Source organism: Mustela nigripes, chromosome 9, assembly GCF_022355385.1.
Source record: "Mustela nigripes isolate SB6536 chromosome 9, MUSNIG.SB6536, whole genome shotgun sequence".
Classification (NCBI taxonomy): domain Eukaryota; kingdom Metazoa; phylum Chordata; class Mammalia; order Carnivora; family Mustelidae; genus Mustela; species Mustela nigripes.
Genome location: NC_081565.1, coordinates 37,885,066 through 37,900,214, shown reverse-complemented (window position 1 = coordinate 37,900,214; position 15,149 = coordinate 37,885,066). Strand labels below are relative to the sequence as shown.

Genomic DNA, 15,149 nt, shown 5'->3' with positions numbered 1-15,149 from the left:
AGGTGGGTGGGTGGGGGGCGGGGGAAGCAGGCTCCCCGCTGAGCAGAGAGCCCGATGTGGGGCTCGATCCCAGGACCCTGAGATCATGACCCGAGCCGAAGGCAGAGGCTTTAACCCACTTAGCCACCCAGGCATCCCAATCATCAACATTTTTAAGGAAAAACATAAACCAGGGAAATGGGACACAGAGTGCTCAGGGGTTAGAAGTTACCTCTTTAGCTATAGTGTTTGGGGAAGGTCACTCCAGGCAGTGATTCAAGCTGAGTAAGCAGTCAGGCAAGCAAAGATCTGGAGAAAGAATATTTTGGGGATCCAAGTGCAAAGACCCTAAGATAAAAAAGAACTTGCTGCAACTAAGGAACAGAAAGGTGATAGGTAAGGCCGGAATGGTTCCAGCCGAGAAACAGAGACTAGGTAGGAGTCAGAACATAAAGAATCTTACAGGCTGGGGAAACCTAAGTAGCCCAGTGGATTAAGCCTCTGCCTTTTGCTCAGGTCATGATCTCAGGGTCCTAGGATCGAGCCCCACATCGGGCTCTCTGCTCGGCAAGAAGCCTGCTTCCCCCTCTCTCTCTGCCTGTTTCTCTGTCTACTTGTGATCTCTGTCTGTCAAATAAATACATAAATAAATAAATCCTTAAAAAAAAAAAGAATCTTACAGGCTGACAGGAAGTCTACAGTGTATTCTGCTTATATTGTCCCTGATTTTCACTTTTAAAAGATCACTCTGGGCTGCCCTGCAGGGAAAGAACTCTAAAGAGGGTAAGAATGGATACAGAGACAAGTTAGGAAACTACTACAGAAATAATCACGCCTTAGATTAGAGCTGTAGTGTCTGGAATATAGTTTGCAGTGGAACCAACAGGACTTCCTAATGGACTGGATGTGGTTTGGGGGAGGTGCCACTTACAGAGATGCAGCAGCTGAAAGGAAAGCAGGTTTGGGGCAGAAAACCAAGAGTTCTCTTTTGGACTTGTTAAACCCGTAGGATGCCTTTTTGCATAAATTTGACTCTTAGAATCATTCTGTTCTATTCTCCCAATAAATAATCAAAACCAACCAATATATCCAGGAATCCAAAATGGAATAAAGGCAGTAACAAACAATAAACCTAACAGTATTACAAACGAAAAGGGAACCACACTGAAGGGGGTCAGGAAGAAAATAACTAGGGAAATGAACTTTGGAAAACTAGGATACCATAAAGATGGAAAGAACTATATAGAAATACTGTGAGTGAATGTCTTTCTCACAGGGGTTAACAGCAATTCTGTAACTACTTTATGTATATACTAAGACCAAACAGGAAAGTGAATTTATTAGAGCTAATGAGAGCCAGATTTTTCACCCTTGGAGAAAGAAACTAAAATAAAGGAAAGGGGAAGACAAGAATAAAACTTGCAGAATTAAACTGGAGTCAGAGATATCAGTATAAATATGTCGTTTTCCATATACATACACAAGTAGATAAAGAAACAGGGAGGTGTGTGTATCTGTGTGGATTAAGATTCATTCATGTACTTCCTGGCCCTATCTGTGAAAGGACCTAGGAGCAAAAATACTCTGGGATCAACCAACTTCTCTCAATATAGAAATCTAGTATCCAAGTCTTGGTTTATAAATATCTCCAATAAAAGGAACTAAATAAAATAAAAGTTTCATTCCAGGGCTAGAACAGGAAAAATACACAATGAGCCTGGAACGTCTTGTTCCAGAAAATAAAGAAGTGTTCAAAAAATGTTGGGGCCCTGTCAAATGATTCAGGACCCAACTTAAAGGAGCTTCCAAGGACTAAAGCTAGAACAATTTGAGCAACAAAATGAATAATGATAGGCTAAATTAAAACCTATAGAATATGGGCGCCTGGGTGGCTCAGTGGGTTAAGCCGCTGCCTTCAGCTCAGGTCATGATCTCAAGGTCCTGGGATCGAGCCCCACACTGGGCTCTCTGCTGAGCAGAGAGCCTGCTTCCCCCCTTCTCTCTGCCTGCCTCTCTGCCTACTTGTGATCTCTGTCTGTCAAATAAATAAATAAAATCTTAAAAAAAAAAAAACCTATAGAATAAAATAAATATCCGTAAGTCCACACTGACAAATAGCTGAATAAATACATACTGGGGGAAAGGGACAACTCTTTCATACAGAAGAATTCTAATTAATAAATTAAAGAAAATGATGGAAACATAAAATCACCAGTAGGTAAACACCACAGTAATAACTCTCGCAGGCAAGACTTTCCAATAAATGCTAAAATCACTGGGCAAAAGTTTGGGGGAGAAACAAGATCCTAGCATAGTCCCTAACTATCCAAGACATTCATCAATAACAAAGGGAAAAATAGTAATTTTGAGGAGAGAAATGTGGCAGACATCACCATAACAAAGTGATCAAGGTTAATATCAATAATAAGCCAGGGACACCTGTGTGGCTTAGTTGGTTAAGCAGCTGCCTTTGGCTCAGGTCACGATCCCAGGGCCCTGGGTTCAAGTCCTACATTGGGCTCCTTGCTCACAGGGAGCCTGCTTCTCTCTCTGCCTCTGCCTGCCACTCTGCCTGCTTGTGCTCTCTCTCTCTCTGAGAAATAAATAAAATCTTTAAAAAATAATAATAATAATAAGCCATCTTAACATCACCTACTCCTTGATATGAAGTACTGAGAAGGAAGCAACATCATCTCTGTGGTATTTGGGGAATTAAAAAAAAAAAAAGGCGTAACCTCAATCTAATCAGAAAAAATATCAGATAAACCCAAAATGAGAGATATCCTATAAAACAAACCAGTAATCATCGAAAGTGTCAAGATCATAAAAACTAGGAATGGATGAAGAAGTGTCATAAGTTAGGGGAAACTAAGGAGAGACAACAAATAAATCCAATGCAGTATCCTGGATTAGATCCTGGAGCAGAAAAACATAAATATTAAAAAATAAAAAAGGTGAAATTCAAATGAGATCTAGAGTTTAATTAGTGGTGATATTATGGAAGATCTTTGTTCTGCTTCACACTTTTTTTATATTTTCTAAATGGAAAATACATTACTTTTACAAGAAAAAAACATGTTACCTTTTCCTTTCTATGGTGTTTATTCAAAATTATAAATAGTGATCGTAAAAGAATATGTAAAATGGCAACTTACTGCTCATTTTGCTTCCCACCCACAGTTGCCACAGCTCTTTTTAAAATTCTTGGAATAACTATTTATTACATAAAAAAAGTATGGACACTGAGATTACCATGTGAAAAGCACTCTACAATCAAAGATTCTTTTAGCCATGGGCTGTGCAGCACTGGAGAAATAGGATTACGATTATGGGTGACTTCTGCCCTAAATTTCTGAATAAGGCTTTAACAATAAAAAATTACATACAGCTGATCCTTAACTGACCCCCCACACGATCAAAAATCCAAAAATATAATTTTTTTTTTTAAAGATTTATTTATTTATTTATTTGACAGAGAGAAATCACAAGTAGGCAGAGAGGCAGGCAGAGAGAGAGAGGAGGAAGCAGGCTCCCTGCTGAGCAGAGAGCCCGATGCGGGACTCGATCCCAGGACCCTGAGATCATGACCTGAGCCGAAGGCAGCGGCTTAACCCACTGAGCCACCCAGGCACCCCCAAAAATATAATTTTTGACTCCCCCAAAACTACTAATATCCTACTGTTGACCAGAAGCCCCACCAATAACAGCAACAGTCCATTAACACATATTTTGCATGCTACGTATATTATATACTGAAATCTTATGAAAAGTAAGGCAATGAAAAGAAAACGTTAGGGGCGCCTGGGTGGCTCAGTGGGTTAAGCCGCTGCCTTCGGCTCGGGTCATGATCACAGGGTCCTGGGATCGAGTCCCGCATCGGGCTCTCTGCTCAGCGGGGAGCCTGCTTCCTCCTCTCTCTCTCTGCCTGCCTCTCTGCCTACTTGTGATCTCTCTCTGTCAAATAAATAAATAAAATCTTTTAAATAAATAAATAAATAAATAAATAAATAAAAATTAAAAAAAAGAAAACGTTAAAGTCACAATGAAAAGAAAATACATTTACAGTATTTTACTGTATCAAAAAACATGTGCATATAGGTGGACTGGCACAATTCAATGCTATATTGCTCAAGGATCAACTGCCTTTTTTAAAATGAGGCCCAACATACATCAACCCTGTGACCTAGCAACTTCATTTCTAGGAATTTACTGAAGACCGAAAAAATGAAGGATGTGCATGACATACACAACAACATACATGAATCTCAAAATAATAATGCTCAAAAAGGTCCGATAGAAGAAAAGTATACATTGTATGATTCCACTTATGTAAAGTTCTAGAATAGGCAAAACTAACCTATGCAGAAAGAAATCAGAACAACGCTTTAGGGTTGAGGGGTGGATTAACTGAAAAGAAGTGCAAGGGAACTTGGGATATGACAGAAATGTTCTGTATTTTTATCAGAGTGATGTTACATGGTATATATGTTTGTCAAAACTGACCAAACCATAAATCTGTGAATTTGTTGCATATAAGTTATGCCTCATTTTTAAAAAAAGAGTACTGATGGGGAAAAAAATGTGGCACAAAAAATTCATTTGGTTAAAGTGGTCCATCACATTAGTCATAATTACCTGAATAAAATGTGAAGAATGTTGGGCACTTTAAAAAAAATAACCAAAAGAAAATTTGACACATGCTACAACAGAGATGAACCTTGAAGACATTATCGTAAATAAAATAAACTAGTCATGAAAAGACAAACACTGTATGATTCCACTTACATGAAGCACATAAAGTAGTCAAATTTATAGAAACAGAAAGTAGAATGGTAAGTGCCAGAGACTGTAGGGGAATGGGATGCAGTTTGGGAAGATGAAAAAGGTTCGAGAAGCAAATGATGGTGATGGTTGCACAACAATGTAAATGGACTTAATGCCAAAGAACTGTATACTTAAAAACAGTTAAAATGGTAAATTTTGTTAGGTTTATTTTATCACCAAAAAAACAAATGAACAAATACAAGATAAAAACTCCAAAATCCAATTAGTCTGCTTATCTTGTTGCTTAGCTCTAAAGAGCTATGGAGATCTGCCTTGCTTGCATTCTTTAAAAAGACTCAGTTATTCCTTTCTGAGTCCTTCTGGGTATGAGCCAAAGGCAAACAGGCTCTATATTTTTCTCTCATTTTATTTTAAACCCTAGGTCTACTGAGCTGTCAAGACAAAAGTCAGTGATATTTGTCTCCTTCAAAGCAATGGTCCTTAATCGTTTAGGGGTTTATAGATGTTTCTGAAAAATCTAATAAAAGTCACAGGCACAAAAAATTACAGGCAAGTCAGGCAAGTCAGCCCACCTTCCTTGGAAACATCCCACCCGAGTTCCCTGGGCCTCAGGACTATCAGCACAGGCTGATATACCAACACAGGACTATCAGGCTGAATCCATCTGTCTGCCCAGACAGAACAAGAATGCGCTAGCACTACCCACAACACTTACCTCATGCTGGGAATGGCATGGTAACCCAATCGGAAGCGGAGTTTGCTGGACCCAGCAAAATCTGTGATCATCTTTTCCCCCACAGTGTGCATGTGTTTGAGGAGCTCAAGGTGTTCCCTGGTCACAACCTTCAGACTGGAAATGGAAGCCCATGGTAAGACCAGCCAATGGTGACGAGCCTTGGGATATTTATCCTTAATCACCACCACCTGCTCATCTTTGTAAATCTAGAAGAGGGGCATAAGAGAAGGAAACAGACATCTACCACACATCTTCTGCACGCCAAGTGCTGTCATATTCACTAACTCACTTAATTCCCAACACAGTCTTAAGTGAAAGGTTTCCATATGCAGTTTTGTCAGATGAGAGCTGACACTTGGGTGAGTGTCTTGCAAAGTTACATAGCTAACAAAGTGGGACGTCTACGATTGTAAACCAGGTCTAGTTGACTCCAGAGTGTGTGTTTTCAATCACCACACTACAAAGAATACACAGAAAACACACAGTACAAAATAGTTCCTAAGGATCTGATGGAACATCCTTTCAACATTAATTCAAATGCACCCTTCTCCACTCTAACCCAGTAAACCATTTATCACAGCATGTGTTCCAAGAAGCCCTATCAGATCTGGCTCCTTGTCACCCAGGATGTAATTTAAGAACTCAAAGACCCCTCCCAGGATGATGCCTGACTATTAATTCCAGGGCAGCCCAGCAACTACAGTCACAATATATTACCTGACACTCCCTTGAAAGAAACCCTACTAAGGTTAACACAACTTCCCTTAATAACACCCAGAAGTTTAGAAGGAACAAAGAAGAGGGGATATTCATTTGAAGAACTTAGCTTCTCGTCAAAGAATCCAGTTGCTAACTTACTAATAATGGGAAAAACCACTTGTTCTCAGAAATTAGCCCAATAAAATGAACCTCATTCAGAAGGACTGATCTCCTTTGCTTTCATTTGTAGTTATGACATCTGTGGATTAGCCACTTAAAACATGAAGTGTATTTCAATGCCAAAATGTTATTCTGACCTGCATTTTGGGATCCTGCATAGAAATTTTCAAGCCTTGACTCCAGTGGCCCAATGATTCCTGAAACAAAAAGGGGCAATATAAATTGCAAATGTCAATAGTTATATTCAGCATTAGTTAATACTGCACATCAGCAAAGCCCAACTGAACTTAGTAATGAGATTAGTTTTTAAGAATTAAGCTAGGGGCGCCTGGGTGGCTCAGTGGGTTAAGCCTCTGCCTTCGGCTCAGGTCATGATCTCTGGGGGTCCTGAGTTCGAGCCTCACATCAGGCTCTCTGCTCAGCAGGGAACTTGCTTCCCCCTCTCTCTCTGCCTCTCTGCCTACTTGTGGTCTCTGTCAAATAAATAAATAAAATCTTTAAAAAAAAAAATTAAGCTATATCCCCTTTACTCAATCATTTGCCTTTATAATCTAAACCAGCTCCATTTTCTTCCTACACAGGATTCACAGTTGTGTGTCTAGACAAAGGCTGGAGATGCAAGTGTCAACTGCATCTTCTTCGCCCTCTCCCACTCCACCTACAGCTAACTACACTTCCACTTTGACATCAGGATGCGAATCACATGATCTATGAACAGTGCTCCAAGGCTAACCTTCTAGAGATAAACATATGACTGACCCATTTCAGCAGTTCAGTGGTAAGTACACAGCCATTATCTCCCTACCTTCAAGTGGCTTACCTCAGGAATTCAACAGTAAAGTACACAAAGGGACCTTCACTCAAGCGAATGGTGACACAAACAAGTGACTCTTTCATCATGGTTAATAAGCCTTGTCATAGTTAATAACCTCTTATGCATACCTGGGCTTTACAGTGTACAAAACAATCAGGCAGTCATCACATCTCATTTAATCTCCACATCATCCATCAAGCACACAGCCCTCACCTTTTTGGTAGATACATCTTTCCCCTTTTTTGAGGGCAGAGCAGATTGGCTAGGATCACTCCCAGGTTCCAGTCCTGTATAGGACTCAGCTTCCTGGGCAGCATCTCTTTCTATAGAATCACTGCTGCCTGACCTCTTTCTTTTCCTGTGTGTTTCCAGACCAGGGCTCTCTGCTTCTTCCTCAAATTCTACGATATATGGATAAAGTTCATTCACCATGTGGAGAACCTGGCCAGGCTGCAGCTTCACCTCTTGGTCCTTCCCAATTATGACTGAGTCAATGCTGGTGGGATTGACCCCTACCTATAGAATAATCAGAAAATAATCACAATGATAGCAATAATACCACTAGCAGCATAGCCACTGCTATGTTAACCACTTACAGCACACCAGGCACCATGCTTAATGCTCACTTCCACTCATGACAGAGAAGCTTTAATTGGCTGGCACAAACACTCTAAAATCAACAGCATAAGAAATCATCAAGTATAAAATGGAAACCCAAATTACAAATACACATACCTGCTTTACCTTGACATATCCTTTGTTACACTCTGCTTTCAACTGTACTGAAAGAGATATAAAAAAAGTTAAACCTAAATGCCACAAAGAACCAAGCACTTGCTCCTATTCTCCCTGCAGGATAATGAAGCCTCACTCCAGGAGGCAACTTGACTGGGGTTTCCTCAAAGGCCTATGAGCAAAATTGCCTGTTATACAGGTGGCTGGGCTCCAAATCCTTCCACAAAATGTCACCAGCACACATACTCCCTTAACTCTTGCTAATATCCCTATGAAGCAGCTTCACAGAATCCTCACAAGTCTTGCTATTCCAGCACCCTTAACCCACTCAGGATAACAAACTCTACAGTCAGGAAAGGGACCCAGTTCTCTCACAGACTCTTGGTTCATGATTACATCAGGCTTCCACTATTTAATACAATTATAAAATGCCTTCAGTAGAGAAAGCCAAAGGATACATTCCTGGAAAAGAGAAGTTAGTAGGCACAGTGATTATTCTAGAAAGAGGACTGCAGGAACAGAACAGTCTGAGCATATATGGGGAAAAAATAACATTAAACACTTGTGTTCAGAGAAGTGAACAAAATTCCTAGGGGGAGACAGGGTGCAGAGACACCACAGCTGCTATCCGGGAAGGACAGGCAGAAGACAGGCTGACACACAAGTCCTTACAGTTGCTGTTGTGAAAAGGGGACAGAAAGTGAAAAGCAGTGTCTGCTTCTGTATCTTGGACCTAGACAGCTCAATATGGCTTTTTTCCCCCATTTAGATTAACTCATGTAGGAAAAGCCAACACTACAGACTCTAAGCACTAAGAAACCCTGTTATGGGGAACACACATGTGGGGGCCTGGTAGCAGTGAGCATGTCCAGAGTTTACATGTGAAAAATGAGGTATGTGGGGGTGGGATTATGGACATTGGGGAGGGTATGTGCTTTGGTGAGTGCTGTGAAGTGTGTAAACCTGGTGATTCACAGACCTGTACCCCTGGGGATAAAAATATATGTTTATAAAAAATAAAAAATTAATTAAAAAAAAAATGAGGTATGTGGTAAGGCTTTTTCCTAAGGACCTTCATTTCATCAAATCCCAGGAAAGGCAAATTCAAGAGCTAGATGCCAAAGTCTTAAAAAGATAACCCCCTCTGTGTGAGCCATCATGTAAAGGAGGGAACTACCTCATCACTTCTCAGACATGGTTTCACGCTGGAGGTCCCAGAATTCAACTGCCTCACTGCCCAGTGAGAGGAATCTTCCTGGGCAAAGCAGGGTACAGGATTCAGGTCCACAACCGCATAGTAACAGGAAGGAACCTGCCTATTCCCAACACTGAATATTAACCACTTCCAGGGGGGAGAATCAGGGGTGAATGGGTCCCTGGTGTTAGCTAATAGAGCACGGTTTCTGAGTTTTGTTTATGGCAGATAAAAAGCTCCTACCAATAGCATCCAAGAAATGTGCATCTTTGGTTATCATTATCCTAAGGAACAAAACACAGTAATCTGCGCATTGCTATGACCAACTACCTTGTTGTCGAGAACATTTCTTGTCAACGATCTTGGTCTCTGGACCACGCCCAACCATGACTGCTTCCAAATGTGGAAGTTTGATTCGCTGGTGCCGGTTATCCTGTCTCACCAACCAGCACACCCGCATCATTACTCTGAGAGAAAAAAAGCACACACACACAACAGAATCACTGGTAAAATTAGCACACAAGTCCTCCAGAGCCATACTCCAGCACTACCACACACGCCATCAACCAGTGACTTCACCTAGGTCTCAATTTTCTCACCTGTAGAACATGACAATGACAGGACTCATGAGGCTCTTATGAGAATTAAATAAGATAATGTATATATTTATCTCTGTGCCTAAATCAGGCTAAGCAATCAAAAAAATTTTTTAAGATTTTATTTGTCAGTGAGAGAGAGAAAGCACACAGGCAGAGGGAGAAGCAGGCTCCCCACTGAGCAAGGAGCCTGATGTGGAACTCAATCCCAGGACCCTGGGATCATGACTTGAGCCGAAGGCAGACACCCAACCAACTGAGCCACCCAGGCGTCCCAGTAATCAAGTATTTATGTTTATTGACATACTCTATGTGCTGACCATTAGCCTACACCCTGAGGATAAAAGAATAATTAAACAATGTTCCAATCTGAGGGACCTGGAGTTTAGTGGGACAGATAGACTCATATATCAATTATTATAACATAATGTGATAAGCACCATAATAAGGGATTAATTAAATATGGCACTAGCTCAGGGAAAGGAATAACTGACTTTTGTAAGGAATATCAAAAACAGCTTAATAAGAAAGGATATTTATGCTGAGTTTTAGAGCGTGAGAAAGAGTTCGCCTGGCAGAAAATTAAAGTCATAGGAATAGAGGATGTTCTTCAGTCCATGGGCATCTTTATGTGTATCAGGTTTTCATCCTTAATCATTGTAACACACCAGTATTAGAATAATAATTTTACTGCCATCTACCAGAAGACTGTCATAAAAAATATATAAACCTACAATGTCTAAAGTGTGAATGTGGCCCCCCCTGTGCAATACAAACCTGTACGATAGTGAAGGAACTGGCTTTCTTTTGAAAACCACCTTTAGGGACACCTGGGTGGCTCAGTTGGTTAAGCATCGACTCTGGATTTCAGCTCAGGTCACGATCTCAGGGCCCAAAATGGAGCACTGTGTCTGGCTCTGTGCTCAGTGAGGCATCTGCTTAAGATTCCACCCCTTAAGGCCTGGATGGCTCAGTGGGTTAAGCCTCTGTCTTTGGCTCAGGTCATGATCTCAGGATCCTGGGATGGAGTCCCGCATCAGGCTCTCTGTTCAGCAGGGAGCCCACTTCCCCCCTCTCTCTGCCTCCCTCTCTGTCTGCTTGTGATCTCTCTCTGTCAAATAAATAAATAAAATCTTAAAAAAAAAAAAAAAAAAAAGATTCCACCCCTTAAAGATTCCACCCATCCTGCTCACCACCCCCTCTGCATGTGCGTGTGAGCATTCTGTATCTAAAATAAATAAATAAGTCCTGAAAGAAAGGAAGAAAACAACCTTCATGGCCACGTAGGGTATCAGTAAAAGGGAAAGAGACAAGATATTTGGGAGAGAGATGAGACCTAACAAAGGCAGGACAAAAGGAATGGAGAGGAAGAAGAAGAAACCATGATGGTAGACTTAATTTTCCGACTATATTTGGAGAATGACAAAGGAGTAAAGGCAGAAATAAGACTTCTAATTCGGAAATAGCCATTAACCACAATGAGAAATACAAAGAAAACATAATATGAAGTTAAATGGCCAATGAAGAAGGGATGATTTCTGATTGAAACACAACTAGGTTAAGATACACAGGTCAAGGTAGGAAATATGGGCAGAAGGCTCAGGGAGAGGAATAGGCTGCATATATATACTTGAGAGGCATCAACACGTCAGAGAAGGTGAGGCAAAGAGAGAGCATGAGATCACCCAGAGAGGGAGAGCAGGGAATTATGGGCAGGGACAGGACTAGGATCTTGAGGATGCCTCCAGAAACATATTGCTCAAGCCTCTAATACCCTCGCTTTGAGAAATGTGCTCTGTAGGCAAGGCAGCACTTATCAGGCCTCTGGACAAGCTCTGTGTCCAAAGGGAAGAAAAAGGGAACAAGATTTTTAAAAATCAGAAATTCATTACCATCTGCAAAGAAAGGATAATGTAAAGGGGAGTGAGCAAATGAGTGCCGAGGAGGTGCAAAGTTACAGAAAATTCCACCAGTCAGCAAAGGGTTTGGAAACCACCCAACTGAAAAGGCGGAGAGGACTGATAAGAAAATAAGTGGGAGGGGACATTCCATTTTTAAAAGCACGAGCGCCAGGGACACCCGGCTGAGCGCCAGGGACACCCGGCTGGCTCAGTTGGAAGAGCATGTGACTCCTGATCTCTGGGTCATGAGTTCATGCCCCAAGTTGGGTGTGGAGATTACTTAAACGAATAAAACTTAAAAAAAAAAAAGAAAAGAAAAGAAAAGGCACAAGTGAAAACACAGATTTCAGCAATAAGCCATGGATGAGGGGTAGAAAGCAGACCTTGTTGGTTGACCCAGAGGAGCTGCCCCAGAGAATCACCAAAAAATGGCAGAGGTATTGAAACACCAGGCTGAAAAGTTTCGACTTAATCTTATCAACAAGGAGACAACAGCCAAATTATTGAGCTGCCTACTGAAGTGAAACAACAGCTGTACGTAGGCAGATTGGAGTGGAGAAGTCTAGAGTCAGCGTCACAAGGCTGTCAACATAATGACCACAGTGAGGTCCAAAAGTTCAGCAGGTCTTTGTGAAGGAGTGGATACAAGAAGCAAGAAAAGTCAGGTGTAAACCTAAAATCTTAAACCTGGAGCCTCAAATGATGATGATACTACAGGCAAGTCCCACTTTTAAATGCTATGTGTTCAGAGGAGCATCTGTCTGCACTTGCTGGAAACTGATGAATCAGCAATTAATGGGCTAAGAAGTGAAGTATGTCTTCATCAGGCTTTGGGAAATAAATCATGGTGACTGACTACTCACAGTAATAACAAAAGAAATGTGGAGAGAGCACAGTTTGAGAGCAGGGACAGGAATCAATCTGATGGGTAGCTGAGAGCATGGCGGGCTGTTGCAGGATAATAGGAACTACCCTTCCTGCCCTATACACACACTCATTCCCACCAAAGTTCTCAAGTTATGATGATGTTCCCATTTACTACTTCTTGAGAAGCTAAAGCAGTGACTGCACAATGCTTACACAACTAACCTTAAGCAACATTTTGGCCCATTTTATTAGCCTCCAGTTCCAATTTCTGGGAATGAAGCATTTTAGAATAGGGGGAGTACATAATGATAGGTGCTCCTGAACCTTTAAAATAGTCCATCCAATAAAACTCCCAAAACTGCAAGTACTATGATAGAAGTCAAGCCCATTTTTTTTGCTTACCAATGTATCTCCAGAACTTAGTATTTGGCATGCAAGAATAATATATATTTGCAAGTAGGTCACCAAATGATAATCCTATTCAGGTTGTCCCTTCCTTCTCTTTCCCCTGCTTTGGCTCCTCTTCCATGTGGTCCTTTGCTCCTCTCTTTGGGCAATCCTATCCTCACATCTATGAGGATAAATTCTAACTCTCTGTTTTCCAACTCCCTACTTTTCATTCCAGAGTTCCAGGGATTGGTCAGGAAAAAATTCTGGTTATATCTTAAGGAACCAAAGTGATCTGATAAGCCACACAAGCCCAGCAATTTGATAACATGGAATTGTGCTGTCCAGTAGAACTTTTTGCAATAATGGAAGTGTTGTAAACCTGCATTGTCTAATAACGTAGCTAACAAGTGACTATCAAGCACCCAAAATGTAGCCAGGTCAATAGAGGAACTAAAGTTCTTGGATTTTTTTAAAACTTACATTTAAATAGCTACGTGTGGCTGATGGCTTCCATGATATCCAACCCAGCCCCAGAAATTTGCCCAGCCTGGTAAATCCCAAATTCCTCAGGCTTGAGGTGAAGACCCACATACTCTAACCCCACAAAGGTTACTTATGTCACCGCCTACTTCCTTTCCTAGAACCCACCCTCCCCTTCCTCCAGACTCACATAAATTTATTTTTATGCGCAAATACATCCCTCAAGCTATGAGGTACTGAGTCATGTCTCCCAAGTCATTCTTAATATGAGGGCATTGGATTATACCCTTTCCCCCTTCCTAGAATCCCAAATCCTTCTCAATTTCCAAGCCCCACCTGCTCCAGGGAGGCCTTCACTGAACTATCTTGTCTTCTCTATATCTTGCCATAGGGTGTGGTCCATTTATCTTCACAGTTCCCTGAGAACTCAATGTGGATGTAATTCTACTCTCCAAATGAAATTATAATCTCCTTGTAAACAGCTGGCATCACTACCCATCCACACAGAAAAGTCAGGTCTCTCTCTGATCTTTTTTCTGCCTGCGTTGTGACCAAGGCTGGGGCTGGGGGTGGGGGCAGGAGGAGTGAGGGGCACGTGAACCAACGTGAGGTGGGACGGCGACCAACGAGAGGGCCTCCGAAAAACGGCCCACGGGAGCTTGAGCAAAGTGAGACGCCTGGAGCCCAAGCACTGTAAAGTCAGGCCGGAAAAAAAGCCAAAAAAGCGTCATTCAAGGAACATCATTCAAGGGCGGTAACGGCCCCGCACCAGAGCCCACAACTACGGTTTTCCACCCGGCAAGCAGAGGAGGTAGGCCGAGAGCTGCCTTACCTCGAGACCGCGGACACAGACAAACCCAGGACACTCTTGGAAGCTTCACCACTTCCGGCGCTGCGTGATGACGCCACGAGCAAGCCAGCGATCGACCAAAGATTGGCTGAAAGGGTCTCTCCCAATGCCCGGATCGGGAAGCGTCGGCCCTGATTGGTCCCTCCGGCGCCGAGGTCCTACCGCGGTTTCCCGCAACGATCCCATTGGGGACGAGCACGACTTCTGTGCATACGAGAGCCTCTTCCCTACCACCTCTGTGTCTGAATCCGGAGAGGCTTCAGGCAACTATCCTCTCTGTGGCCGTTTCTAGGCAACTGTGCAGTGCCTTAGCACTCCCTTTGTTGGTAGACGCTCCCTACCTTTAAAGCCATCCTTTCCGCTGTAGAAAATAACCTGCTGTGGCACTGTTTTCCTGCCCTCTTTCAAAACTGTAAACGACTTTCTCTTTTCTCTAGGGAGAAATGTCTGGAAACCTGATAAGGTTGTTTTAATGCTGTCTTTACTAAACGAACTGGCTGGCAAGCAGGGAGGAGAGAAGCAGCAGGCTGCTGGGATGAGATGGGTTTACCGATTTTTATAGCCATTCCGGGATGTTCCGTAAGAGTCATGTATTGCAGTTATTCGAAGGCATTTTGGCAGATAGAAGAATTCCTATCTCTGAGTGAAGGCATAGTTTAACATTTTTCTCTAAATAAAGACCGAACCTTAAGGAGTCAACATTTCTTGATCAAGACGGAATATTATTTCCTTTCATAGAAAAGCAGTTAACGGTATGATAGAGATACCAGAGCTATCAAAACAGGGTGAGAGAATCTTTCAGGAAACACAGAAAAGAGACAGGTGCAGGTTTATAATAGGGTCACACCAGGAAGTAGGGGGGCACAGGAAGCATGTTAGCGACCCCACAGCCCTCATGGCGGTGGAATGTGATTCACACTACTGAAGGTAAAATGAGATGGC

General features: G+C 42.1%; 1 protein-coding gene across 5 annotated transcripts in view; it reads right to left on the bottom strand.

Moving 5' to 3' along the window:
- The window catches only part of APTX (aprataxin), a 34,578-nt gene extending 20,310 nt beyond the window's left edge, over positions 1–14,268 (bottom strand). For 2 of the 5 annotated variants that reach the window (XM_059411511.1, XM_059411510.1), the window contains exons 1-6: positions 14,190–14,268; positions 9,454–9,590; positions 7,929–7,975; positions 7,407–7,709; positions 6,517–6,576; positions 5,480–5,706 (exon numbers count right to left, since the gene is read on the bottom strand). In XM_059411511.1, the coding sequence (XP_059267494.1) occupies positions 5,480–5,706; positions 6,517–6,576; positions 7,407–7,709; positions 7,929–7,975; positions 9,454–9,586 (770 nt within the window). In that variant the 5' untranslated portion in view covers positions 9,587–9,590; positions 14,190–14,268. The remainder of the gene's footprint in view (positions 1–5,479; positions 5,707–6,516; positions 6,577–7,406; positions 7,710–7,928; positions 7,976–9,453; positions 9,591–14,189) is intronic. The other 3 variants (XM_059411512.1, XM_059411513.1, XM_059411514.1) reach the window with 3 other exon arrangements.
- Between the last annotated feature and the right edge of the window lie 881 nt (positions 14,269–15,149).